This window comes from Trachypithecus francoisi, unplaced genomic scaffold (assembly GCF_009764315.1).
Source record: "Trachypithecus francoisi isolate TF-2019V2 unplaced genomic scaffold, Tfra_2.0 Lachesis_group13, whole genome shotgun sequence".
Lineage (NCBI taxonomy): Eukaryota > Metazoa > Chordata > Mammalia > Primates > Cercopithecidae > Trachypithecus > Trachypithecus francoisi.
The window spans coordinates 108,971,951-108,998,455 of NW_022681458.1; the positions used below are offsets into that span (position 1 = coordinate 108,971,951).

Below are 26,505 nucleotides of genomic sequence, written 5' to 3' on the forward strand. Positions count from 1 at the left end.
AGAAAGACATTATTACATCAATAATGGCAAGTTATCAAAATAAAATAAAAAAATTTCAAACCAGAAATTTTACTTCTCAAAATGTATTCCACTCATACACTTGTGCTGGAAAGATATACAAAGAAATTAATTGCAACATTATTTGGAACAGCAAAAGACTAGCCAACTAAATTATAGAATATCCCCAAATAAAAATGAGTAAAGAATACTTACATATTCTGAAATGGAATAATCTCCAAGTTACAGTGTAAAGAATGATCTTGAAGTTATAAAGAGGAAAAAAAGAGTCTAGAACAATGTGTCTGCTATGCTTATATTTCTGATTTCAATAAGGGACCTATAGACCCACAAATATACATTGGTATATATACAGTCTATTTCATGGATGGTATCTAAGAAACAAGTAACATTAATTGCCTCCAGGGCTTGGGGGTCAGAAGATCCCCTTTTGTTTTTTTTGAGATATAATTCACATACCATAAAATTCACCCCCTTTAAAGTGTATAATTCAATGGGTTTTAGTATATTCATAAGTTTGTGTAATCATTTCCACTAATTATAGAATGTTTTAAAAATATTTTATTCATCTTATATAACCACAGATTTTTATCACCTCCAAAATAAATCCTATACCCATTAGCAGTGACTCCCCATTCTCTTTTCCCTCCAGCCCTTGGAAAACACTAATTTACCCTCCGTGTCTCCAGAATTGCTTATTTTGTACATTTCACATAAATGGAATCACATAAATATGTAGCCTTCTTTCATTTAGTTTAATGTTTTCAAGTTTCATCCATGTTGCTGCTTGAATCAATACGTACCTAAGAGTGGAAGTGCTGGCGCATATGGTAGGTCCATGTTTAACATTTTGAGAAACTATTTTCTACCATGGCTGCAACTTTCTACATTCCCACCAGCATGTATGAGGGTTCCAGTTTCTCCAGATCCTCACCAACATTGGTTATTATTCATCTTTTTTATTATGGCCATCTCAGTAGATATGAGGTGGTATCTCACTATAGTTTTTATTTGTATTTCTCTAATAAGTAATTATGTTGAACATCTTTTCATGTGCTTATTGGTTATTTGTATTTCTTCTTTGAAGAAATGTCTATTAAGATCCCTTGTGTACATTCATGTCCATTTTGTTATCTTTTTATCATTGAGTTATAAGAGATCTTTGTGTGTTCTGAATACTAGAGCCTTATAGATATATGATTTGCAAATATTTTCTCCATTCTGTGAGTTGTCTTTTTTACTTCCTTGGTATTGTCTTTGAAGCACAAAAGTTTTAAATTTGGATGAAGTCTTCTTTATCTATTATTTTCTTTGGATTCTTGTGCTTTTGGTGTCATAGCAAAGAAACTATTGCCTAATCCAAAGTCACAGAGATTTATACCTATGGTTTCTTCTAAGAGTTTGTGGTTTTAGTTCTTCAGTTGAAGTCTTTGATCCATTTTGAGTTAATTTGCATGGTGTAAAGAAGGAGTCCAACTATACTTATTTATTTTTTTACGTGTGGATATCATATCACTACGATATGTTGAAAAGACTATTCTTTATCACACTGAATTGTATTGGCACCCTTGTTGAAAGTCAGTTGATCTTTATATCTGTCTTTAGGCTAGTCCCACGCAGGCTTGATTACTGTAGTTGTGTAGGAAGTTTTGAAGTTGGGAATGTGACTGTGCCAATTTTGTTCATTTTCTGGATTGTTTGGCTGTTCTGGATCCCTTGCATTTTCTTTTTTGAGACGGAGTTTCACTCTTGTCACCCAGGCTGGAGTGCAATGGTGCGATCCTGGCTCACTGCAACCTCTGCCTGCCGGGTTCAGGCAATTCTCCTGCCTCAGCCTCCCAAGTAGCTGGGATCACAGGTGTGTGCCATCACGCCAGGCTACTTTTGGTATTTTTAGTAGAGACAGGGTTTTGCTGTGTTGGCCAGGCTGGTCTCAAACTCCTGACCACATTTGTCTGTCTTTCTTTTTCTTTCCTTCTCTCCTTCCTTCCTTCCTTCCTTCCTTCCTTCCTTCCTTCCTTCCTTCCTTCTTCTTTCTTTCTTTCTTTCTTTCTCTCTCTCTTTCTTTTCTTTCTTCTTTCCTTCTTTCTCTCCCTCCCTCCCTCTCTCCTTCCCTCCTTCCCTCCTTCCCTCCTTCCCTCCTTCCTTCCTTCCTTCCTTCCTTCCTTCCGTACTTTAAATTTGTCTTCCATTGACTTCTGGCCTCCAGGGTTTATGAGGAGGGCTAAGGATAGAATCATAGGAATCATCAACATGGTGGGTGGAGTGATTGCAGAAATGGAGGACAGAGGGAAAATGCCTCGGCCACCCAAAGTGCTGAGATTACAGGCATGAGCCACTGTGCCTGGTCCCCTTCCATTTTCATACAAATTTTTGGATCAGCTTATCAATTTTTGCAAAAAAAAAAAAAGACATCTGGAATTTTGATAGCGATTGCATTGAATCTATAGATCAATTTGGGGAGTATTGCCAGTTAGCAATATTAAGTTTTTGAATCAATGAACATGGACTGTCTTCTCATTTAGGTCTTCTTTAATTTTCTTCAACAATGTTTTGTAGCTTACAGGGTATATATATGTATTTTTTTTTTTTTTTTTGAGATGGAGTCTTGCTCTGTTCCGCAGGCTGGAGTGCAGTGGCATGATCTTGGCTCTTTGCAGCCTCTACCTCCTGGGTTCAAGCAATTCTCCTGCTTCAGCCTCCTTAAGGGCTGGGACTACAGGTGCGCGCCGCCACACCCGGCTAATTTTTCGTATTTTTAGTAGAGACAGCATTTCCCCATGTTAGCCAGGATGGTCTCAATCTCCTGACCTCGTGATCCGCCCACCTCAGCCTCCCAACGTGCTTGGATTACAGCAGGGTATATGTTTTGTGCCTTTTTAGGTTATATTTTTCACAAGTGTTTTTCTTGCTGATGCCATTATAAATGGAATTGTGTTCTCAATTTCATTTATGAATTATTCATTGCTAGTAAATAGAAATACAATTAATTTTTTATTTATCTTGTACTCTCTAAGCTTGCTGAATCTATTGGCCCTGATAGTTTCTTTGTGGATTTTTTAGGATTTTCTATATACAAGGCCATGTCATCTGCAAGTAGAGATAATTTTGTTTCTTCCCTTCCAATCTAGATGCCTTTTGTTTTTCTTGCCTAATTGCCTTGACTAGAGCCTCCAGTACAATGTTGAATAGAAGTGATGAGAATAGAGCCTTTCAGTGTTTCACTATTAAGTGTGATGTTAGTTGTGGGTTTTTTCATGATGCCTTTTATTAGGTTTAGGATGTTCCCTTCCACTCCTTGTTTACTGAGCTCTTTTATAAAGCATTGGTGAAGAATTTGTTTTAATTCTTTTTTACATTTTTCATAGAATTCACCAGCGAAGCCATCTGGTCATCAGCTTTTCTTTGTGGGAAGTTTGAAAATTTATTAATTCAATATCTTAACTTATTATAGGCCTGTTGAACTTTCTATTTCTTCTTGAGCCAGTTTTGGTAGTCTTTCTAGGAATTTCATAATTTCATTTAGTTTATTTCATTTGTTGGCATTTAGTTGCTCAGATTTTTACTTATAATTCTTTTTATTTCTGTAAATTCTGTAGTACTGCCATCCTGTTTCATTTGTGATTTTAGTATTAGTAATTTGAATCTTCTTTCTTTATTTTTGCTGGTCAGTCTAGCTAAAGGTTTGCTGATTTTGTAGATTTTTTCAAAGAACCAAATTTTGGTTTTACTGATTTTCCCTGTTTTTCTATAGTCTATTTCTTTTATATCTGCTCTAATATTTATTTTTTTTTCCTTCTGCTTGCTTGGGATTTAGTTTGCTCTGCTTTTTCTGCCTCTCAAGGCCAAGTCCTAGGCCACCGAATTAAGGTCTTTCTTCTTTTTTAATATAGGCATTTACAGCTATAAATTTTTCACTAAATACTACTTCTGGCTGCATTCCGTGAATTTTAGAATGTTGTGTTTTTGTATTCATGTGTAATGTTTTCTAATTTTCCTTGTGACTTCTTCTGTCTAGTGTCCTTTCATTTTAGCCTAAAGAACTCCCTTTGGCATTTCTTGTATGGCAGGTCTACTAATGATGAATTGGCTCAGTTTTTGTTCATCTAGAAATGTCTTAATTTCTCCTTCATTCTTAAAGGATAGTTTTGCTTGAAATAATAGAGTTCTCACATTATAGGGTTACAGCATGTTTCTTTCTTTCTTTTCCCTTCCTTCCCTTCCCTTCCCTTCCCCGCCCTCCCTCCCGTACTTCAAATTTGTCTTCCACTGACTTCTGGCCTCTGTGGTTTATGAGGAGGGCTAAGGATAGAATCATAGGAATCATCGACATGGTGGGTGGAGTGATTGTGGAAATGGAGGACAGAGGGAAAATACCTACAAAAGAGGCAGAGAGAGGCAGGGAGGTGGAAAGAGAACTAGAAAGAAGTAATACTTTTTAAAAAATGTAGCCAGCACAGTAGTTCACACCTGTAATCCTAGCGCTTTAGGAGGTCAAGACAGGAGGATCACTTGAGCTCAGGAGTTCAAGAACAGCCTCGGCAACATAGTGAGACCTTAGTAAAACAAATTATCGCAGTGTGGTGGCACACACTTGTAGTCCTAGCTACTTGAGAGGCTGAGGTGGAAGGATTGCATGAGCCTGGGAGATAGAGGCTGCAGTGAGCTATGATTATGCACCACTGCACTCCAACCTGAGTGACAGAGTGAGGCCCTGTCTCAAAAAAAAAAAAAAAAAAAAAAAAATGCAGTGAGATATATTGGAAGGAAAACTATTTAATAGGTAATGATTCACAAGAGACAAGAGGATGACAAAGATAAGGACTAGATAGTGCCTATTGGATTTGGCAGCTTTATTAAATGCAATTTCAGTGAGTGATAGAGAAAAAAATCAAACGCATTTGATTAAAAGTAAATGGGTGGTGAAAAATGCAAATCTATGTGTTAAGTACTTACTTCTTCTTTGTCATTGTCACTCTATTTGTGCTGCTTAGGCAGTTTCATCCTAAGCTTCAAGCCCTGGTATGTGACTGCCTGCTGGACAGCCACACTTGGCTGCCTCACAGGCAATTAAAACTCAGCATGTTATCCTAATATTGAAGTTGTCATCTAAGTATTTACTCAACATCATGTTCATTCCTATTCTCTCTGTGACTCTCATTCTTGCTTTTGCTCTCTTGGCCTCTCCCCCACCCTGATCCATCTTCATTCTGGATATCTGCTGCTTGCTCTTCCAGATCCACTTTCCATCCTTCTTCACTCCTACTTGTCCCCTGGAGACTGACTTGTATGAAGTATACAATGGACTCCCTTGACCCTGGGCTTCCGGATGGATTTGGTTAATGAGCAACACAGACAGGAGATTGTAGAATGAAAGGAAAGTACTTAATTACTTAGCGTCTTCCATGGAGTCATCTAGCCTCCAACTAGAAGTCTCAGCTCCTGTCCACAGGCCTGCCTTTCTCCCTTCCTTCCTTCCTTCTTTCCTTCCTTCTCTTCCTTCTCTTCCTTCCCTTCCTTCCCTTCCTTCCCTTCCTTCCCTTCCTTCCCTTCCTTCCTTCCTTCCCTCCCTCCCTTCCTCCCTTCCTTCCTTCCTTCCTTCCTTCCTTCCTTCCTTCCTTCACAGCAATAGAAACCTAAGACTTCAGCACAGGCCCTTTTTACAGAGCCTCTCTTGCTTCAAGTTGTGACCTGGAATAGTAATGGAGCTTTTCACAACTTTGTTAATAATCCCTTTATTAATTTCCCTTTATTAGTTTAGTTTTCCCAATTCATGTATGTCATCTTATTTTCTGCTGGAGCCCTAAATGAGTCACACTGTTTTCCAGTTATACCAGATTTTTTAAAAATATAAATTTAAGGGGTACAAGTGCAGTTTTGTTATATGGAGATATTACATAATGGTGAAGTCTGGGCTTTTAGTGTGTAACCATCACCTTAATGATGTACATAGCACTCATTAAGTAATTTCTCATCCTCACCCCCATCCACCCTCCCACCCTTCCAAGCCTCCAATGTCTATTTTTCCATACTTGATGTCTGTGCGTACACATTATTTAGGTCCCACTTGTAAGTAAGAACGTGTGGTATTTGACTTTCTGTTTCTGAGTTATTTCACTTAAGATAATGGCCTCTGGTTCCATCCATGTTGCTACAAAAGACATGATTTCATACTTTTTTATGGCTGAATAGTATTCCATTGTGCATATATATGACAGTTTCTTAATCCAGTCATTCACTGATGGACCCTTAGGAAGGTCCATCAGTGAATTCCATTTCTTTGCTATTGTGAATAGTGCTGTTATAAACATACAAGTGTAGGTATCTTTTTGATATTATGATTTCTTTTCCTTTGGGTAGATGCCCAGCAGTGGGATTCTAGATTGAATCGTAGTTTTATTTTTAGTTCTTTGTGAAATTTCCATACTGTTTTCCATAGAGGTTGTACTAATTTACATTCCCACCAACAGTGTATAAGCATTTTCTTTGCATTTCCTCACCAATATGTTATTTTTGACTTTTTAATAATAGCCATTCATACTGGTGTATGATGATATCTCATTGTAGTTTTAATTTGCATTTTTCAGATGATCAGTGATATTAAACATTTTTTCATAGTTTGTTGGCCATTTGTATGTCTTCTTTTGAAGTGTCTATTCATGAACTTTGACAAAGTTGACAAAAACATACACTAGGGAAAAGGACACCCTTTTCAATAAATGAGAAAATTGGATTGCCACATGCAAAATAATGAACTCGGACCCTTATCTCTTACCATATATAAAAATCAACTGAAGATGGATTAAAAATTTAAATGCAAGACCTGAAAATATAAAAATACTAGGAGAAAACTTAGGGAAAACTCTCCTGGGCATTGGTCTGGCAAATAATTCATGACTAAGACCTCAAAGTACAAAAACAAAAATAGACAAATGGAACTTAATTCACTAAATAGCTTCTGCAGAGCAAAAGAAATAATTACCAGAGTGAACAGACAACCTGCAGAATGGGAGAAAATATTTGAAAACCATATACCTGACACAGGGTATTAATATCTATAATTTATAAGGAGCTCAAAGAACTCAGCAAAAAGCACCACACAAATAACCCCATTAAAAATTGAGCAAAGAACATGAACAGTTAGACAAATATTTAATGGTTTCCTGACTAGTCTGAACTCCTATTTTTTATTCACTAACTGATTAATGAATATGGTGGATTTATTTTTTTTTTATTTTGGCAAAATTTCAAACTGACAGAAATGTTGCAAGAAAATTCAAGAACCTTCCATATAACCTTCACCCAAATTTACCAATTGTTTATATGTTGCCTTCTTTGCTTTATCATTTTCTCATAGATATTTATGTATATATACACACTTCTTTGAGCTATATGTCAGTTGGAGACATCATGGCTCCTTACTCCTAAATAAAGTAGTGTTTATTTCCTAAAAAAAGGGATACTTTTTATATGACCACAGTATACTTCTCAAAATCAGGAAATTTAACATTGATAACAGTGTTATTTCATTATCCATAGTTCATATTCAAATTTTGTCAATTGTCCCAATAATATGATTTATAGCTAATTATTGTTCTTAGTCGAAGATCTAATTGATGATCACATATTAAATTTAGTTGTCATGTCTTTGAAGTTTCCCTTAATTTGGATCAGTTGGCCTTTTTTGTCACTCTTCATCTGGGATATTTTTGAAGATTGCAGATTAGTTATTTTATAGAATGTCCTCAGTTTCTCTTTGTCTGATGTTTCCTCGTGATTGTATACAAATTACACATTTGGGATAGGAATACTACAGAAGGGATATTGAGTCTTATTCAGTGCTTTATATCAGGGCATATGATATCGGTTTGTCTTAGTATTGGTAATTTTGATTATTTAGTTAAGTTGGTGTTTGCTGGGTTTCTCTAATGTGAAATCACTGTTTTTTCTCCTCATGATTAATAAGCAATTTGTGGGGAGCCACTTTGAGATCATGTAAATATCTTGTTCCTTTTCCAACTTTCATCCACTGGTGTTATCATTGAGTAATGCTTTCCTAAGTATTGTTCTTTCTATATTCATTATAAAGAAGAGATTTCTTCATATATACAAACACGTTAATTTATATAAATTAAATATATGGTCACCTATTTATTAATATTTTCATTCTTTTTATTTATATCATTTTGGACTCATGGACTTAATTTTATCCAATTGGTTATAATCCATTATTATCACTTTATTTTGATAGTCAGATCATCTCAGATTTGCTCAATGTGAACATCTCTTCAAGTTGACTCCTGTATCCTTATGCTATTTCCCCACTATTCTTTGAGTACGGTTATCCCTCAAGACCAAAGTCTTCAGATGCTCAAGTCCTTTATATAAAATGATGTAGTATTTGTATATAACCTATGCACATCTTCCTGCGTACTTTAAATCATCTCTTACATTACCTAATACAGTTTTGCTATGTAAACGATTGTTATACTGTATTATTCTTTATATTTGTATTTGTTACTGTGTTATTTTTATTTTATCTTTAAAACTATTTTTGACCTGTTGGTCAATTCAGTTGGTTGAGTCTGTGGATTTGGAACTTGTGGATACAGAGGGCTGACTGTAATTCCTTACTTTCAGGTACAAAATGTTGTTCTAGCTTACTTTGTACTTTCTGTATCTTGGAAACACCCTTTTCTCCAATCTGACTAGCTTCCTTTGATAGAAAATGGTAACTAGAAACCAAGATATGGGTGCTCTAAGTGATAACTGCTACTGATATGGAAATACCTGCCACACACACACATCTTTATTTCCATATCTTTCTCTATTAAAAACCATGTGTTATACCAATATATCCATTTCCAATCCAAACACTACAGGGTACCTTCTCATCTCCTTCCTACTCTTCATATTTCTAATTACCTTATCCAACAGTGAGACACCTGCCATTTTACTCATGTTGTTTCTTCATTTGCATGAGCCTAGAATGCACATGAAGTATTTTCAGAATTGTTAACCCACACCACTGCAAAAAGCAAATCTACTAGCTAACATTCAATGTCTTTTTTAAAAGTAATAGTTACATAGAGTAAAATACAAATTCTTGAGTGATGAATTTGCTGATTTTTGACAAATGAATACACTGGCATTGCCCACATCCCTATCAAAATACAACACATTTTCATCACCCCACAAAGCTCCCTTATGCTCCTTCTTGGTCATTCTCTCCTCTCAGTTCTCCCAATAAAGGTAATAACTTGCCCTTTTTTCATCATAGACTGGTTTTGCCTCTTCAAGAACTTCATATGAATGGAGTCATATAGTATACACTCTCTGGTATCTAGCTTCATTCATTCAGCCTTTGGTAAGAGTTATCTATGTTGTAGTGTATATCAGCAAATTATTCTTTTTCTTTTCTGTTTTGTTGTTGTTTTTTGCTGAGTAGTATTCCATTGTGTCAAATATATGGTAATTTGTTTATCCATGATTCTGTGGATGGACATTTAACACTTTTTCCAGTTTTTGACTATATGGAATAAAGCTGCCAAGAACGTTTTTATACAAGTTGTATTTTCGTGTGTGTAGATATGTATTTTCAGTTCTCTTAGGTAAATACCTAGGAGTAAAACTGTTTGGTCATAGGATAGAAGTGTATTCTACTAACAACGTGTGAAAATTCTAGTTGTTTTACATCCTTGCTCATAGTGGAGTTTTCAGTCTTTTTTGTTTTTGGCTATTCAGTGAATGTGCACTGTTTTCTCATAATAGTTTAAATTGCATTTTTCTGATGAATTAATGATGTTGAGCACCTTTAAATATGTTTATTGACTAGTTGTTATATTCTTTTGGGGAGTGGCCATTTAAGCCTTTTGCCTACTTTTAAATAGAATTGTTGGACTTCATCATGAGTTTTAGTAGTTCTTTATATATTTTGGATATAAGTCCTTTGTCATGTATATGCTTTATGAATATTTTCTACCATTCTGTGGCTTACTTATTCATGTTATTAATGTTGTCTTATGATGAGCTAAAGTATTTAATGTGATGAAGTCTAATTTGTCAAATTCTTCTTTATGGTTATTGCTTTCTGTGTCTTGTCCAAGAAATTTTTGCCTGCTTCTAGCTTGAAAAGATATTCTTCTATATTTTCTTCTTGAAGCTTTATTGTTTTAGCTTTTTTGTTTAGTTGTATAATCCTGCTCAAATTAAGTTTTGTGTATGGCTGGTATGAGGTAGGGTCTGGGTTCATTTTCCCCGCCATATGATGGATTCTTGCTTCAGCACTATTTGTGAAAAGGTTTTCCTTTCCCCATGTAATTACTTTTGTGCCTTTGTCAAAAATAAATTGATCATATAAGGATGAATATATTTCTGGGCTGTGCACGGTGGCTCATGACTGTAATCCCAGCACTTTGGGAGGCCAAGGTGGGAGGATAACTCGAGGCCAGGAATTCAAGACCAGCCTGGGCAACATGGTGAAACCCCGTCTCTACCCAAAATACAAAAATTAGCCAGGTATGGTGGTGCGTGCCTGTAATCCCAGCTACTCGGGAGGCTGAGGCAGGAGAACTGCTTGAACCTAGGAGGCACAGGTTGCAGTAATCCAAGATCGTGCCACTGCACTTCAGCCTGGGTGACAGAGTGAGACCCTGTCTCAAAAAAAAAAAAAAAAAAAAAGGATATATTTCTAGATTCTCTAGTTTATTCCATTAATTTATTTGTCTTTCCTTATGACAATATCACACTGTCTTGATTGCTGTTGTTCTGTAGTAACCCTTGAGGTCAGTTAATGCAAGTTTTTAACTTACTTTTCTTTTTCAAGATTATTTTGGCTCTTCTAGTCCTTTGTGTATCTGTATACATTTTAGATTTTTAGATTTAGCTTGGATTACATTGACTCTATAGATCAATGTAAGGAGAATTGATATCTTAATATTATAGAGTTCTCTGATCCATAAACATGATAGAACTTCCCATTTATTTAGATTTTTAAAAATTGCTCTTAGCAATATATTATAGTTTTCAGTATAGAGGTCTTACACATCATTTGTTCAGTTTATTTCTGAATATTTTAGATTTTCAAACACTATTATAAATTGAATTGTTTAAAAGTTTAATTTGTAATTGCTTGCTGTTAGTATATAAAAATACAACTGATTTTTAAAATACTGCCTTTATGTCCTGCAATCTTGTTAAAGCTACTTATTATTTCCAGTAATTGCTTTGTAGGGTCCTTAAAATTTATTACATAAACAATTATGTCATGTCATCTGCCAAAGACACTATTTACTTCTTTCACCAATATGTATGCCTTTGTATGCCTTTTAACTTTTTGTTGTTTTCTTGTACGGGGTAAGAGTGCCAGTGCAGTGTTGATTGGAAGGCATGAGAGTGGACATCTTTGCCTCTCTCCCCATCTTAGAGAGAAGGTGTTTAGTATTTCACCATTATTTATGGGGGTAGCTATGTTTTTTTTATGACACCCTCTATCAGATTGAGGAAGTTCTTTTCTATTCTTAGTTGCTGAGTTTTGTTTTATTAAAAATCATGAATGGGTAATGAATTTTGCCAAGTACTTTTTATTCATCTATAAAATGATCATACTATTTATTTCATGAATATGGTGAATTACACTGATTGATTTTCAAAAGTTAAGGCCGTCCTATTCCTGGAATTCCAGCCTCATCCACTTCAGTCAATACTAAATAGTGGAGAAAATGTTATTTCAAAAATACAAATTTGATCAGGGCATATGCCTGCTTAAACCCTGTCAATAGTTTTCCATTGCCTAGAAGGTAAAGCTTGAGTTCCTTAGCATGGCATAAGCAGCCCCCAATAAATGCGAGAAATAAAGGGGTCCCAAACCTTTGTGGGGGCAGAACTTTGTGGTCTGATATGACTAGCTGCTTTTCCTCGGGAAATAATTCTTTTCCTGATAAAATACTTGAGCAATTTTCTAAGAGAGTAATGAGCTTAAAAGACCATCTCGGGAAACCCACTTGACTGATTATTACTCTTGAAACTAGTCTAAGACCTTTAACCAATAAGGCAAAGAGGCTATCATCCTTAACTAGATATTATTTTCCTTCTTAAAAAAATCTAGTTTAATAATTTATCTGCTGATTTTTTCCCTATAAAAAGTGTTTGTAAGAAGGATTCTTTGAATTGGACTTTTGAAAATGTTTCTTATTTTGGTACAAGTTTGGAATAAAACTCTGATACATGCTCATAATCAATATGAGAGTTACTTTAACAAATGTATGTGTGTTGAAGGAATGAATGCTTGAATATATGAAAGATGAAGTCTGACTGTAACTAGACCTGAAAAAAAATATATAATATATAATATATACTTATGTATTACATATTTTACATATATATTATATGTATATAAATATATATACACACACATATATATATTTTTTAGACAAGGTCTCACTCTGTCACCCAGGCTGGAGTGGCATGATCTCGGCTCACTGCGACTTCTGCCTCTGAGGCTCAAGTGATCCTCTCACCTCATCCTCCCAAGTAGCTGGGACTACAGGTGCACACCACCATGCCTAGCTAATTTTTGAATTTTCTGTAGAGACAGCGTTTCACCATGTTGGCCAGGCTGGTCTCAAACTCCTGAGCTCAAGTGATCCACCCACCTCAACCTCTCAAAGTGTTAGGATTACTGGCATGAGCCATTGTGCCTGGCCTAGGCCTGAAATATTAAATATATTTTAAACACTCTAAATTTGAGCTATTTGAGGATAAATGACACTTTGATTTCTACCACCAAAAAAGATTTTCCTAGGTTTAATGAATACATTTATATGAAATAATATGGGAAAGTACATAATACAGTTTAGAGGAAGGCATGATAGACTAACAAGTCTGCTTTTAGATTTCTGTACCCATTGCTGTCTGAAACCAAACAAATACACCTGCCGATAAAAGGTGTAAAGACCCAGTTATGTCTACTTACATCTGTGGCAACAGCTGATCTCATTCTGAACTGTCTGCTTGGTATTCACTGGAGGTTCATTTGTCCTTATTTCTAAACTCCTCTTGCTAAAGCTGTTAACAATTCCAAAACACAGCATAATTTTTAAAAGTCCCTTGCTTTTACTACATTTGTCAACTACATTAACATGAAAATGAAGTCTAGAAATTAATTTTGCCTTCTAGTCAGGAATTCTTCCATTTCCAGTATTATAGCCTTCTTGGATATAAATATATGTTAAGAGGGGGTATATTCCATTTTAATTTGGAGAAAGCAAATAATTCTGAAGCAGAAGTGAAAACCACCCTTCTGCAATTTGTCCTTCTGGTTAAGACACTTCCCTGCTTTTCTTCCTAACTTGATTTTGGATGCCCATTGCAGAACATCAAACTCAGAGTTTGGCAATGTTGAATTATTATTGAGTAACTATTGTTCACAACTCCTCCCTGTAGGAGGTTAATTATCTACTTGTAATTATGTACAAGTAGATAATTGTATGTACTTGTATTTGGCTTGTGAATTTTTCATTTTTCATACCTGCTATCTATCTGCACATCTCTTATTGATACTTCTGGTAAATCTTTGACCACTTCTGACTTGTCAGTAATTTCATAAGAGAGAGAGCAATAGCCATACAAAATTGGAAATGAAATTTTTATTGAGTTTCTTGTTCAGAGGGAGAAGAGATAGTAGTAAGAAAAAATGGGAGGGAAGAGATTCTTTAAGAGTTATATGATTCTGTAGGATGAAGGTCACATACTCCATTGAGTAATGCCAATCTCCTGTTGATAGATGCCTAATAAATAGTTGGGTTAAAATACTTTTTTGGCTGTGTGTGGTGGCTCACACCTGTAATTGTAGTACTCTGGGAGGCTGAGGCTGGGGGGATCACTTGCAGCCAGAAGCAACCTGTGTTGACCAGTCTGGGCAACATGGTGAGACCCCGTTTCTACAAAATCAAAAATTTAGCCAGCCATGGTGCCTGTGTCCCAGGTCCTCAGTAGGCTGTGGTGGGAACATCACTTGAGTCCAGGAGTTCAAGGCTGTAGTGAGCTGTGATTGCACCATTGTACCCTAGCCTGGGCAACAGAGACTTTGCCTCTAAAAAAATTACCTTTCCTTTTGCCAGTTCTATCACCTGTTATTTCATAACTGCAAATTGATTATGTTTTAAATGAATTACATGAGGAATCCTGGGTTAAGGAGGCTTGTGATACGGCCTTGGATGATTGTTGCCTCCATTTCCATTAACTTTAGCTCCTTGGGATACCCAAAGCTCTCCTCACATCCTAGGTTTCTCAAATAACGTATCTGATCTTGATGTCCCCAGAGCTGAAATTTCTTCTGTCTTTTTGTCTGTGATCCAAGATCCTATTCCCTTGGTATCTGCCATGATCATGCACCAGTTTTTAAAGATATCTGTGTTAATGTAGCATTTGACAACATCTACATTTTAGTAGGACATTTCTAAAGACTCTATTAAACCCCAAGGAATAATTCTAATTGTCAGGCCTCTGAGCCCAAGCCAAGCCATTGCATCCCCTGTGATTTGCACATATATGCCCAGATGGCCTGAAGTAACTGAAGAATCACAAAAGAAGTGAAAATACCCTGCCCTGCCTTAACTGATGACATTCCACCACAAAAGAAGTGAAAATGGCCGGTCCTTGCCTTAAGCAATGACATTATCTTATGCCTGGCTCAGAAAGCTCCGCCACTGAGCACCTTGTGACTCCCACTCCTGCCCGCCAGAGAACAACCCCCCTTTGACTGGAATTTTCCTTTACCTACCCAAATCCTATAAAACGGCCCCACCCTTATCTCCCTTCGCTGACTTCTTTTTCAGACCCAGCCCACTTGCACCCAGGTGAAATAAACAGCCACGTTGCTCACACAAAGCCTGTTTGGTGGTCTCTTCACATGGAGGCACATGACACTAATGATGGGCATTTTAGGTACCATGGCTGCCTCATCCGGGATCCTGAAATTCTACCTTCTGGACAGATGCTAGCTTTCCTTATTAGGCAGTAAAGCAGTGGATATCAACACTTTGCTCCAACATACATTTCCCTCTCCAAAGCCAGCAGCTGCACACATCTCCCTATGAGGTCAAGGACTTACTGAGCTGATAATAATAGTGATTAATATACCTGTCAGGGAAAATAAATAAACTTCTCACCTGCTGGGATGCATGAACTTTTTCACATTTTTAGGGAGTTCTGCAAACACAAACATGTGGCTTACAAAATGGTTCTAGTTGTGGGAGAAAGTTTCATTTTTTCTTTTGGAAAAAGAACACATAATTTCCTTCCCGTTAGCATATCTCATTAGTAGCATTTGCAGTAAATACAGCATAACTCTGTTATAACATAACTTACTCCAAAAATTCTAGCATACCAGAGATTTAGTTTGTTCCCTGAAACGTAATTTCCTAGAGAAATAGCCTGGTTTAATTCAATCAATGCAAAGTAAAATTAGCTTTATATTCCCAAGATCATTATATAATTCAATTAAACAAACATTAACTTAACACCTACTATTTGTAAAGCGCTGGAGTAGGTAATAAAAATCTCTGACATTTGTACAGTCCTTTGGCATAGTATTCTATTAACTCTTCACACCAACTCTGCCTGGTTATCATCCCCATTTTACAGGTGTAGAAGCTGAGGCTGAGAAGGGTAAGTGACTTGATATTTGGTCACCACCTAACTAGTAGTAGAGCCAGGACTTGAACTCTCTCACTTACCACAACTTCTTGAGAAGCAGAAAGGAAGCTTACAGGCCTCAAAAAAGTATTTTTACTCTATTAAGGATTCCAGTACACAGGAAAATATCTTGTAACCAAAACACTTGGAAGCCGAAGTACGCAAACAAATTTAAATGTCAGGTTAGGTGGGAATTAGGCCAGAACCCTCCCCCACCTTTTTTTTGTTTGTTTTGAGACCAAGCCTCACTGTGCCTCTCAGGCTGGAGTGCAGTGGTGCAATTTTGGCTCACTGCAATCTCTGCCTCCCAGGTTCAAGTGATTCTCGTGCCTCAGCCTCCTGAGTAGCTGGGATTACAGGTACCCATCACCATGCCCGGCTACTTTCTGTACTTTTAGTAGAGACGGGGTTTCACCATGTTGACCAGGTTGGTCTCAAACTCCTGACCTCAAGTGATCCAACCGCTTCAGCCTCCCAAAGTGCTGGGATTACAGGCATAATCTGGCTATTTTTTTTTTTTTTTTGTATTTTTAGTAGAGACAGGGTTTCACCATGTTGGGCAGGTTGGTCTTGAACTCCTGGCCTCAAGAGATACTCCTATCTTGGCCTCTGAAAGTGTTGGGATTACACCCGGCCTGAGAAACTCTTTTAGTTTTAAGCCACGTTGGAAATATTTCTAACACGTATGGTATGGTCTGCTGCCTACAATAGCTCTGGGTACAATCAAATCTTTCTTTCATGATAAATAACTTTTCAGTGCTTCTGGATCATCCTAGCCCTTCAGAACCCCTTGAATAGAGTCATCCTGAATATGAAAGATGTAGAAGGTACAGAAAGGGGATGGTGAAGCTTTATCCATTGGGCCTGAATGATGTCCAGCTTAGGTTCATCTTCTTACTCACAGATTCAAATGCCCAAGACAAGATCATATTTCTGACTATTGTTGTAAAAACTGACAGTGTTGCTCCTAAAAGTGAACCATTTCTTTTACTATGAAATAAAAATACTTCCTATTTTACAGAACAAGAATTTTGGGATTCTCCATTAAAAATAAAGAAAAGGGCCAGGCACAGTGGCGCATACCTGTAATCCCGGAACTTTGGGAGGCCGAGGCGGGCGGATCACCTGAGGTCAGGAGTTTTGAGACCAGCCTGGCCAACATGGTGAAACCACGTTCCTACTAAAAATACAAAAATTAGCCAGGTGTTCTGACTCATGCCTGTAATCCCAGCTACTCAGGAGGTTAAGGCACAAGAATTGCTTGATCCAGGGAGGCAGAGGTTGCAGTGAGCCGAGATCATGCCACTGCACTCCAGCCTGGGTGACAGAGTGAGACTTTGTCTCTAAATAAATAAATAAATAAATAAAGTGAAGAACATATGAATAGATATTTTGGTTGGGATGGCAGAAAGTCTAACTTGCAGAAACGGGCCCCTTAAAAAATTGAGGTGAAATTCACGTAACATAATATTAACTAAAATGTACACTTCATCTGCATAGAACACATTCACAATGCTGTGTAATTATTACCTCTGTCTTGTCCTAACAACTCCAAGAGTCAGGTACTAAAACATTGTACATGCTCAAAAAGATTAGACACATGAGGAAAGCATTTAATATGAAAGACTGAGACTTTAAAAAACAGACAAAAAAGCCACCTGGAGGAAGACTTACAGGGATAAGTAAACTTCCTAAAATTCTTAGTATATTCAGAGAGATGAGAAAAGGTATTGCATCCGCCCAACAAGAACAGGATATTTAAAAAAATTCAGAGAACAAGAAAAATAGTAAGCTTTTGGAAATTGAGGGACCAACTAAGTAGAAAGTTTTTAAATAAAGTTGAAAAAAATCTCCCAGAAAGTAAAAGTTCAAAGAGGTGGTATATAAGTCAGAAAACAAAAATAGGTTCAACTTCAGAACAATAGGCATTCCAGAGAGAAAAAGCAGAGGGAAGGAAATCATTAAAGAAATTTTAAGAAAATTTACAGAATGAAAGGATCCACCAAATGACTAGTGTAATGGGTGAAAACAGACCTCCATCAAGTAGTATCATTGTGAAATTTCAGGACAAAAAGAAATTCTTGGACTCTTTGAAGTTGTGGTGAGGAGGAGAGAGAAGCAGGTTTTACACAAATTTCAAAAATTAGGATATCATTACATTACCCAACAGCAACTCTAAAAGTCAGAATACAATGGAACAATGACTTTAAAATTCTGAGGGAAAAAAAGTGACTTCTAAGCTAGAATTATTACCTAGCCGAACAATTAACTCATTGTGAAGGATGAATACAGACATTTTTAGATAAACAAGGTTTTGAAAAGTTCATCCCCCATACTTCCTTCTCTGAAAATTATTGAAGGATGTTGTCCACCAAGATGAAGGAGTAAAACCAAGAAATGGGAAATTCATGAGATTCAGCAAACGAGGAGTCCAATGAGAGAGATTGAGAATATCCTCATGAAGAGAGATTTCAGGATGACGGCTGTGCAGCAGGTTTAAATAGCAACTCAGTCCCAATTAGAGCATCAGAAGGCTCCTGAAGATATTTCTTTAAGAATACAGAATTAATAGACTAGTGTTAGTCTATGTGTCTGAATGTACTGAGAGGAAAGTTACAAAACTGGTCGAGAGTTTGGGGTTAAGTTTGTGTAAGTAGCATGTAAATAAAATAAAACAAAATAAAGAAGAAAGGAAAGAAAGAAGAAATTGGTGGTCTGCAATCATCTTATTGAACCTCAAGAGAAAGCCTGAGCCAGAATTGCCAAGCCAGAGGGTCCCTGAATTCCTGACCCAGAGAAAAGGAATGAGATAATAAATGTGCATTCTTGTTTTAAGCCACTAAGTTTTAGATTAATTTGTGATGCAGCAACATGTAACCAATACAGAGTTTGGTTCCTAGAAATTTGGTGCTACCATAACAAAAACCTGAAAATGTGGGAATGGCTTTGGAACTGATTAGTAGGAGGAAGTTGGGAGGACTTTGAGAATAATAAAAGACCAAAGATCCTTGTAAAGACTCTTATTAGAAGCCCAATGGCCTGTGAGAAGGTTGCAGTAAAGGCTTAAAGGAGAATGAAGAAAATGTGATTGGAAACTAGAAGAAGGGTGATACTTGCTATGGTGGTGGCAAAAATTTAGCAATGCCATCATCTACAATAGGGGTCCCCAACCGCTGAGCCATGGACTGGTACTATGGGGATTGTTGGGCTTGAAAATTTCCAGCCTTTTCTATAGCAAATGATGCTAAAGTTAAGATATGGATTTCTGGCAAAAACTAAATCCAGGGCATAATCAGAAAAATAGGGTCTAAAAATTAAGCCAAGATATGACTATAATGTCTTTGCTATAACCTCAAAAGATTTAGAAAGTGCCTTAAAAAGCCATTCAGTCAAACAAGAAGGGCTTCTCAGAAACTTAAGGCTGTTGTCTCTCAGCCACCTTAGCAGAAACCCAAAGGTAGAGAAGGGCTTTTCTCAAAGATTTGTGGCTAAGTCTTTTGCCTAATGATGTGAAACTTAATAAGATTCATGAAAGACTCATTTGGTTTTTAAGGGAATTGTATTAGCAGAAGCACCACTAGCTTGGACTGAAAGGAACAGATATAAAAAAGGAAAGTAAACCTTTGGACTATAAAACATGTACAGGCATGAAGCAGTCTGTTCATACTGCTCAGCCACAAACACAGACTTTCATGGAAAAGGAAAGACGACTGAGAAGGTGGAAGCAACAGCTAGCTATGTTGAATTGGCCTGGCACACTGGCTCACACCTGTAATCGCAGCACTTTGGGAGGCTGAGGTGGGTGGATCACTTGAGTCCAGAAGTTTGAGACCAGCCTGGGCAACATGGCAAAACCATGTCTCTACAAAATATACAAAAGTTAGCCAGCCGTGGTGGCATGTGTCTGTGGTCCCAGCTACTTAGGGGACTGAGACTGGAGGATCCCTTGAGCCTGGGAGGTGGAGGTTGCAATGAGCTGAGATGGTGCCACTGCACTCCAGCCAGGATGACAGAGCAAAACCCTGTCTCAAAAAACAATACAAACAGAGTTATGTTGAATAGTTTCTATGCTTTGAGTTCTAATAAAGGAACTACCAATATGTGCCTGATGGATTTCAGACTTGCTGGTGGCTAGTGACTCCTCTAAACCTCCTGTTTTCCCCTTTTGGAATGGGAAGGATAGCAAGTATCCTATGCTTGTCTTGCCATTTTACATTGAGTGTATGAGGAACAAAGGAACTTGTCTGTTCAGTTCACAGTTCTTCAGATTTGGAGAAAGTATACATGAGGAGCCTCATCCACTAGTTCATCTAAGCAACAAAATCCTACACTTTAAAGTGATGCTATAAATGGATGAGACTTTTGGGGGAGTCTTGGTAGGGGTGAGGGTGTTTTGCATTTAGGAGGAATATAAATAATTTGTAGCCAGAGAGTGGAATGAGGTAGTTTTAAATACGCCTTCAAATTCTTTGATAAGCCTCCCTTCAAAAGGTGGGATCTAATTCTACTCCCCTTGAATGTGAGCCAGATTAAATGACTTGCTTCTAATGAATAAAATGTGGTGGAATTAATACTACATGACTTCTATCTCTAGGTCATAAAAAGGATAGCTTCTGTCTGGTGTGTGCTCAATCTCTCTCTCTTTGTCTTTTTCTCTTTCTCCCCTCTTCTTCTTCCCTCCCTCCTTCCTGTCTCCATTACCATCTCTCCCCATTTCTCTCTCAGATCACTCACTCTTGGGGGCATCCAGCAGCCATGTTGTGAGGACACTCAAGCAGCTGTGTGAAGAGGCACACCTGGAAAGGAACTGAGGCCTCCCACCAAAACCAAGCACTGACATGCCACTCATGGGTAAAATCCACCTTGAATATAAATCCTTTAGCCCCAGCCAAGCTTTTAGATAACTGCAGCCTTGACTGACACCTTGCCTGTCTCACCTCTTGAGAGACTTTGGGTCAGTTAAGCTATTTCTAAATTCCTAACATATAGAGGCCATGAGAGATGATAAATGTTTGTTATTGTTTATGTGGCTTGTTTTAAGCCACTAAGTTTTGGGGTAATTACAGTCATGCATCACATAATGATGTTTTGGTCAATGACAGACTGCATATGTGATGGTGGTCCCATAAGATTATAATGGAACTGAAAAGTTTCTATTGCTTAGTGATATTATAGCCGTTATAATATGTGTTATTACTATTTTTATGGTGTGCAATGCACCACTCAAGTGTTTGTGGTGATGCCGGTGTAAACAAACTTATCTCTGCCAGTCTTATTAAAAGTATAGCACAGATAGGCTGGACACAGTGGCTCATGCCTGTAATCCCAGCACTTACGGAGGCTAAGGAGGGTGGATCACCTGAGGTCAGGAGTTTGAGACCAGCCTAGCTAACGTGGTGAAATGCATGTCTACTGAAAATATAAATGTTAGCTGGGTATGGTGGCACATTCCTGTAATCCCAGCTACTTGGGAGGTTGAAACATGAGAATTGCTTGAACCCAGGAGGCAGAGGCTGCAGTGAGCTGAGATCATGCCACTGCACTCCAGCCTGAGTGATAGAGCAAGACTGTCTTAAAAAAAAAAAAAAAAGTATAGCACAGGTAATGATGTACAGTATGTAAGACTTGGTAATGATATAAATGACGACGTCACTGGCTTATATATTCACTGTGTTACCCTTTTCATCATTATTTTAGAGTGTCCTCCTTCTACTTATTAAAAAAATTAACTATAAAACAGCCTCAGGCAAGTCCTTCAAGAGGTATTCCAGAAGAAGGCATTGTCATATGAGATGACAGCTCCAGTTGTGTTATTGCCCCCAAAGACGTTCCAGTGGGACAAGATGTGGAGGGGAAAGACAGTGACAATGATTCTTACCCTGTGTAGGCCTAGGCTAATGTGTGTTTCTTTCATTGGCTTAGTTTTTAACAAAAAAGTTTAAAAAGTAAAAAAATTTTTTAATGTAAGAGAGCTTATCAGGATATAAAGAAAAAATATTTCTGTACAGCTGTATAGTGTGTTCTTATTTTAAGTGTTATTAAGAGTGAAAAAGTTTTAAAAATTTAAAAGTTTATAAAGTAAAAAAGTGACAGTAAGCTAAAGTTAATTTATTATTGAATAAAGAAAGTTAAAAAAATTAGTGTAGCTTAAGTGTAGGGTGTTTATGAAGTCCACAGTAATGTAAAGCAGTTTCTTAGGCCTTCACATTCACTCACTACTCACTCACTGACTCACCCAGAGCAACTTCCAGTCCTGCAAGCTCCATTCATGGTAAGTGCCCTATACATTTTTCATCTTTTAAATCTTATTTTTACTGTACCCTTTTTATGTTTAGATATGTTTAGCTGCACAAATATGTATCAATGGGTTACAACTGCCTACAGTATTCAGTACAGTAACATGTACAGGTTTGTAGCCTAGGAGCACCAGGCTATATACCATATAGCTTAGGTGTGTAGTAGGCTGTACCATAAACATTTGTGTAAGGGCACTGTAATGTTCGCACAACCACAACATTGCCCAATGATGCATTTCTCAGAACGTATCTCCACTATTAAGTGATGCATGACTGTAATTATGCAGCAGGAGGTTACCAATGGATCTAGCCAAAATTATGATATACCCATAACGAACATATGACCGATCTCTCAAAAATAGTGAAGTGTATTTAAATAGTGAAGTGTATTTTCTGTGATCCATTTAAATAGTGAAGTGTATTTTCTGTGATCATGTTAATATAGGGAGGAAATACAGTTTTCCTTTTTTTGTATTTCTTACAGTGTTAGACTGATAATCTATAACCTGCATTCTTTGTATCCATCTTTAAAAATCAAAGCAAAGAATTTAAAAGCTAAAGAATTTTAGAGGTGAAAGGAAGCCAAGAGATTATGCAATTTAAATACTTTCTGACCAAATAGCACAGAGTTTTAGAAATAGTAGGTGCTCAATAATGGTTTTGGTTTTTTATATATGACATATATCTTAAGATGTTATTTAAAATTTATTTTTATCAAAGTAAAGTTTATATGTAAACAATCAAATATTACAAAATACCTTTATTATCAAAAGCAGCTCTTTTTTTAAAACATTTTTTTGGCCAGGCGTGGTGACTCATGCCTGTAATCCCAGCACTTTGGGAGGTTGAGGCAGCCAGATTGCTTAAGTCCGGGACCTGCTGGGCAACATGGCGAAACCCTGTCTCTACAAAAAATATGAAAATGAGCTGGGTATGGTGGTGTGTACCTGTAGTCCTAGCTACCTGGGAGGCTGAGGTGGGAGGATGGCTTGAGCCTGTGAGGTGGAGGTTGCAGTGAGCTGTGATCATGCCATAGCACTCCAGCCTGGGTAACGGAATGAAACCCTGGGTCACCTTTCCAACTCTTATCCCCTAAGGCAGCCACTTTTACCATTTTAGCATGCATCGTTTGATAATTACCTTTATATTCCCAGATAATAAGCTTATACTATTGTTTCTTAGTTTACTAACTTTAGAGAGTATTTACTGATTTCCCATTATGGTCATTGAGAATTTCTTACTCTCTTTTCTTAATAGAATTATGATTTTCATTTAAACCAGTACTTAATATTTACCCTATTATGACTACAAATATTGCTTACTGCTGAGTCAAGTAATATACAGTGATTATCTGCCCTCAAGTAGACTTTTTGTTTTCTTGGAGTCAATTATTTCCTTTTCTTTCATTGGCTTAATTTTCTATGTATATCCTGCATTTGTTCCTAATGCATTAACAGATCTGTTAAATGTCTGGCAGTAATTGTTTCCAACTCTCAGATCAAATCATTCATCAGTTCCATTATTTTCTTTCTAGAGACCTCCCTCCACCGCATTGTGTCCTCTTGCTCAAATCTGGCCAGATTGCTCTCCAGCGCAGATGTCTAGCTAGGGCTTTCCTTAGCCATTTTGATTTGGGGATTGCTTTTAAAAGAGAATTTGCTAATGTGAATATGAGTAGAATGAAGAAGTATTAATATTTTTAAAAGAATCTTAAATTATTAATATATACTGCTCCTATGTCCTGGATTTACCAGCCTGTGAGATCACATAAAATGAGGTCACATTTGCTTTTGATGCCCAAATTATTATGGCTCAAGCTTTCACAGTTTGAATGTAAGATCTCAGCACCAAGAACTTTGTAAAGTACCTGCTGAGTTTTTCTGGAGGTCCCTAATAGGAATGTATTCACATGTGCTCACCAATCAGTTCATCCACTGGTTAACATGAAGTACTTGCCATATTTTTCCTCTTCTGCTTCTGTCCCCTGGCCAATGTGTATTGCACTGGATGCTTGTTTAAGGTGCTGATAATATCCCTTAGAAAATGGGCTTTGGATTTGGCAATAGTATTTTCTCCTGTTATTTCAATTTCCAAGAATACTAAGGAGGTACTAGGCTTGATGGGATGTAATAAGAAAACCCCTTCCCCAATTCCACATGATTTTCCCTCTTCCTTTCCTCCATTGCTCAATGTCCAGAGCCCACAAAGTCTCTTTCAGTTTCTGCACTGTGCAGTCTTCTGCTTACATACCTTCTCATCACTCTATATCCAAAACCAAAAACAATCAACAGTCACAACCAATTGCTAACCATCCATCTCTGCAGGGGTGACACAAAAGCTAAACAACTCAGAGACACAGCTCAACCACATAATTGATTACCAAGCTAAAATGCTTAACATTTATATTCTGGTGATTTTCTCAAGCCAGAGAAACAGTCAGCATTAATGTGAGATAAAGTGTCCATTCTGGAGATAAAACACTACTTGCAACTTTCAAATGGTGGGCCTCTTTTTGCTAGACATGATTTTTTTAAACCTTAGAGTCTAAACTTAAGTACCATATTGCAAATTTTTAAATATGTCTATATACTTTTAACCCCAAAGATTTTCCCTTGGGAAAATTTGGAAATCTTCTATAGATATCTGTAAGTAATAAGATGGAATTGAAATACAAAATATTTTAGACTTTTCACTATGGCCTTTTCCCTAGAAATTCTCGAACTTGCTTAGTTAACATTTTTAAAGAGTACTTAAAGGGTGGATGTGCCACCAACAGAGAGATCGGCGAGGAGACTACATCAGAGGAAAGAATTTTTCTTTTTCTTTTTTTTTTTTTTTTTTTTTGAGACGGAGTCTCGCTCTGTCACCCAAGCTGGAGTGCACTGGCCAGATCTCAGCTCACTGCAAGCTCCGCCTCCCGGGTTCACGCCATTCTCCTGCCTCAGCCTCCCGAGTAGCTGGGACTACAGGCACCCGCCACCTCGCCCGGCTAGTTTTTTGTATTTTTTTAGTAGAGACGGGGTTTCACCGTGTTAGCCAGGATGGTCTCGATCCCCTGACCTTGTGATCCGCCCGCCTCGGCCTCCCAAAGTGCTGGGATTACAGGCTTGAGCCACCGCGCCTGGCCAAGAATTTTTTTTGTGGGCTTTAAAGTACCACCATGCTGGTGTTTTAATTAAATGAGAGAATCAAAAGCCATATTATTCCAGGAAGAAATCTCAGGGCATGATATACAAGACCCTTCAGCATCTTCCCCTGACTCCCTGTCCAATGCAATTTCCCAACTATGCATTTTCCACCCTTTCAATATTCCAGTTTTCTCCATGTAGTGGATGAGGACAGTTGCATTCACAATTTACCCAGCTAGTGAAAGGTAGAGCCAGGATTTTAACCCAGGTCAATTTGACTTTGAAACTTGTGACCCTTTCCTGCTTACTACATTGCCATGTGTCATTTTGGGTGTATATAGGAATGTCACTAAGGAGGAGGAGCTGATCTGAGGGAATACCCAGCCATGTAGATTATCTGGGATTTCTCTGGCATATATAATAGTTTCTTAGTATTATATACTCTGTGTGGAGGGAGACCCTGGAGAGAATCCCCTGTGTGAGCAAACCTAATCCCAAACCTCACTGTCTCTCTCCTTTCATCTAATACCTTTCTTCCATCCCTTTTTAGGAGAGAGGCCAAAAAAGGAGAGAGGATGGGTTGCTGATGCAGCATTCTGCTCCCCGTAAGCCATCCAAGTGGCAGACTGGGCTTACCTTTCCTATGACATCTGTTAACAACTTGAGGGACAGAGGATCATGAACCAAAGCATCTGTGTAAAAGGAACCAAGGTATTTCTTCGGGTTCATTGGGTTGTCCTGGGCACACAGATCTGGGCGCATGCTGAATCCATGGGAGATTCTTCCCACTGTGAAGGGGAAGGCACCACCTATAAGTAAAACCCATTACTGAGGGGTTAGTGTTGATTGTAAAGGATTCCTTTAGTCTTGATGTTATATGCAAGAAGTTACTGTAGGCCAGCTGATTAACAGTAATTACAAAGGACCTATTGTGTTCTGAATGCTGGGAGATGATGGAAGAAATGACGTTAACTCATCTAGAAATTCAGATTTGAGAAATTCATCCTGAAGAGAGAAGACAGGCTGGGCACAATGGCTCACGCCTATAATCCCAGCACTTTGGGAGGCTAAGGATGGCAGATCACGAGGTCTGGAGATCGAGACCATCCTGGCTAACATGGTGAAACCCCACCTCTACTAAAACACAAAAAAATTAGGTGTGGTGACACATGCCTGTAGTCCCAGCTACTCAGGAAGCTGAGATAGGAGAATCGCTTGAACCTGGGAGGCGGAGGTTGCAGTAGCCAAGATCGCACCACTGCGCTCCAGCCTATGTGACAGAGTGAGACTCTGTCTCAAAAAAAATAAATAAATAAAAAATAAAAAAATAAAAAAAAAGAGTGAAGGCAAGTGTGTAAAGATATGTA

The 26,505-nt window shown here is 37.6% G+C and overlaps 1 protein-coding gene and 1 long non-coding RNA gene across 9 annotated transcripts in view; one reads left to right on the plus strand and one right to left on the minus strand.

Moving 5' to 3' along the window:
• LOC117095088 overlaps positions 1-26,505 on the plus strand; it is a 67,097-nt gene that overhangs the window by 21,245 nt on the left and 19,347 nt on the right. For 3 of the 5 annotated variants that reach the window (XR_004441807.1, XR_004441805.1, XR_004441808.1), the window contains exon 2: positions 25,689-25,849. This is a non-coding gene — a long non-coding RNA (uncharacterized LOC117095088). Of the gene's footprint in view, positions 1-20,439; positions 20,566-21,813; positions 21,986-25,688; positions 25,850-26,505 lie in introns of those variants that run through there. The other 2 variants (XR_004441806.1, XR_004441809.1) reach the window with 2 other exon arrangements.
• The window catches only part of ACMSD (aminocarboxymuconate semialdehyde decarboxylase), a 65,148-nt gene that overhangs the window by 4,479 nt on the left and 34,164 nt on the right, over positions 1-26,505 (minus strand). For 3 of the 4 annotated variants that reach the window (XM_033231691.1, XM_033231693.1, XM_033231694.1), the window contains one exon: positions 25,775-25,947. In XM_033231691.1, coding sequence (XP_033087582.1) covers positions 25,775-25,947 — 173 coding nt within the window. The remainder of the gene's footprint in view (positions 1-25,774; positions 25,948-26,505) is intronic. The other variant, XM_033231692.1, reaches the window with a different exon arrangement.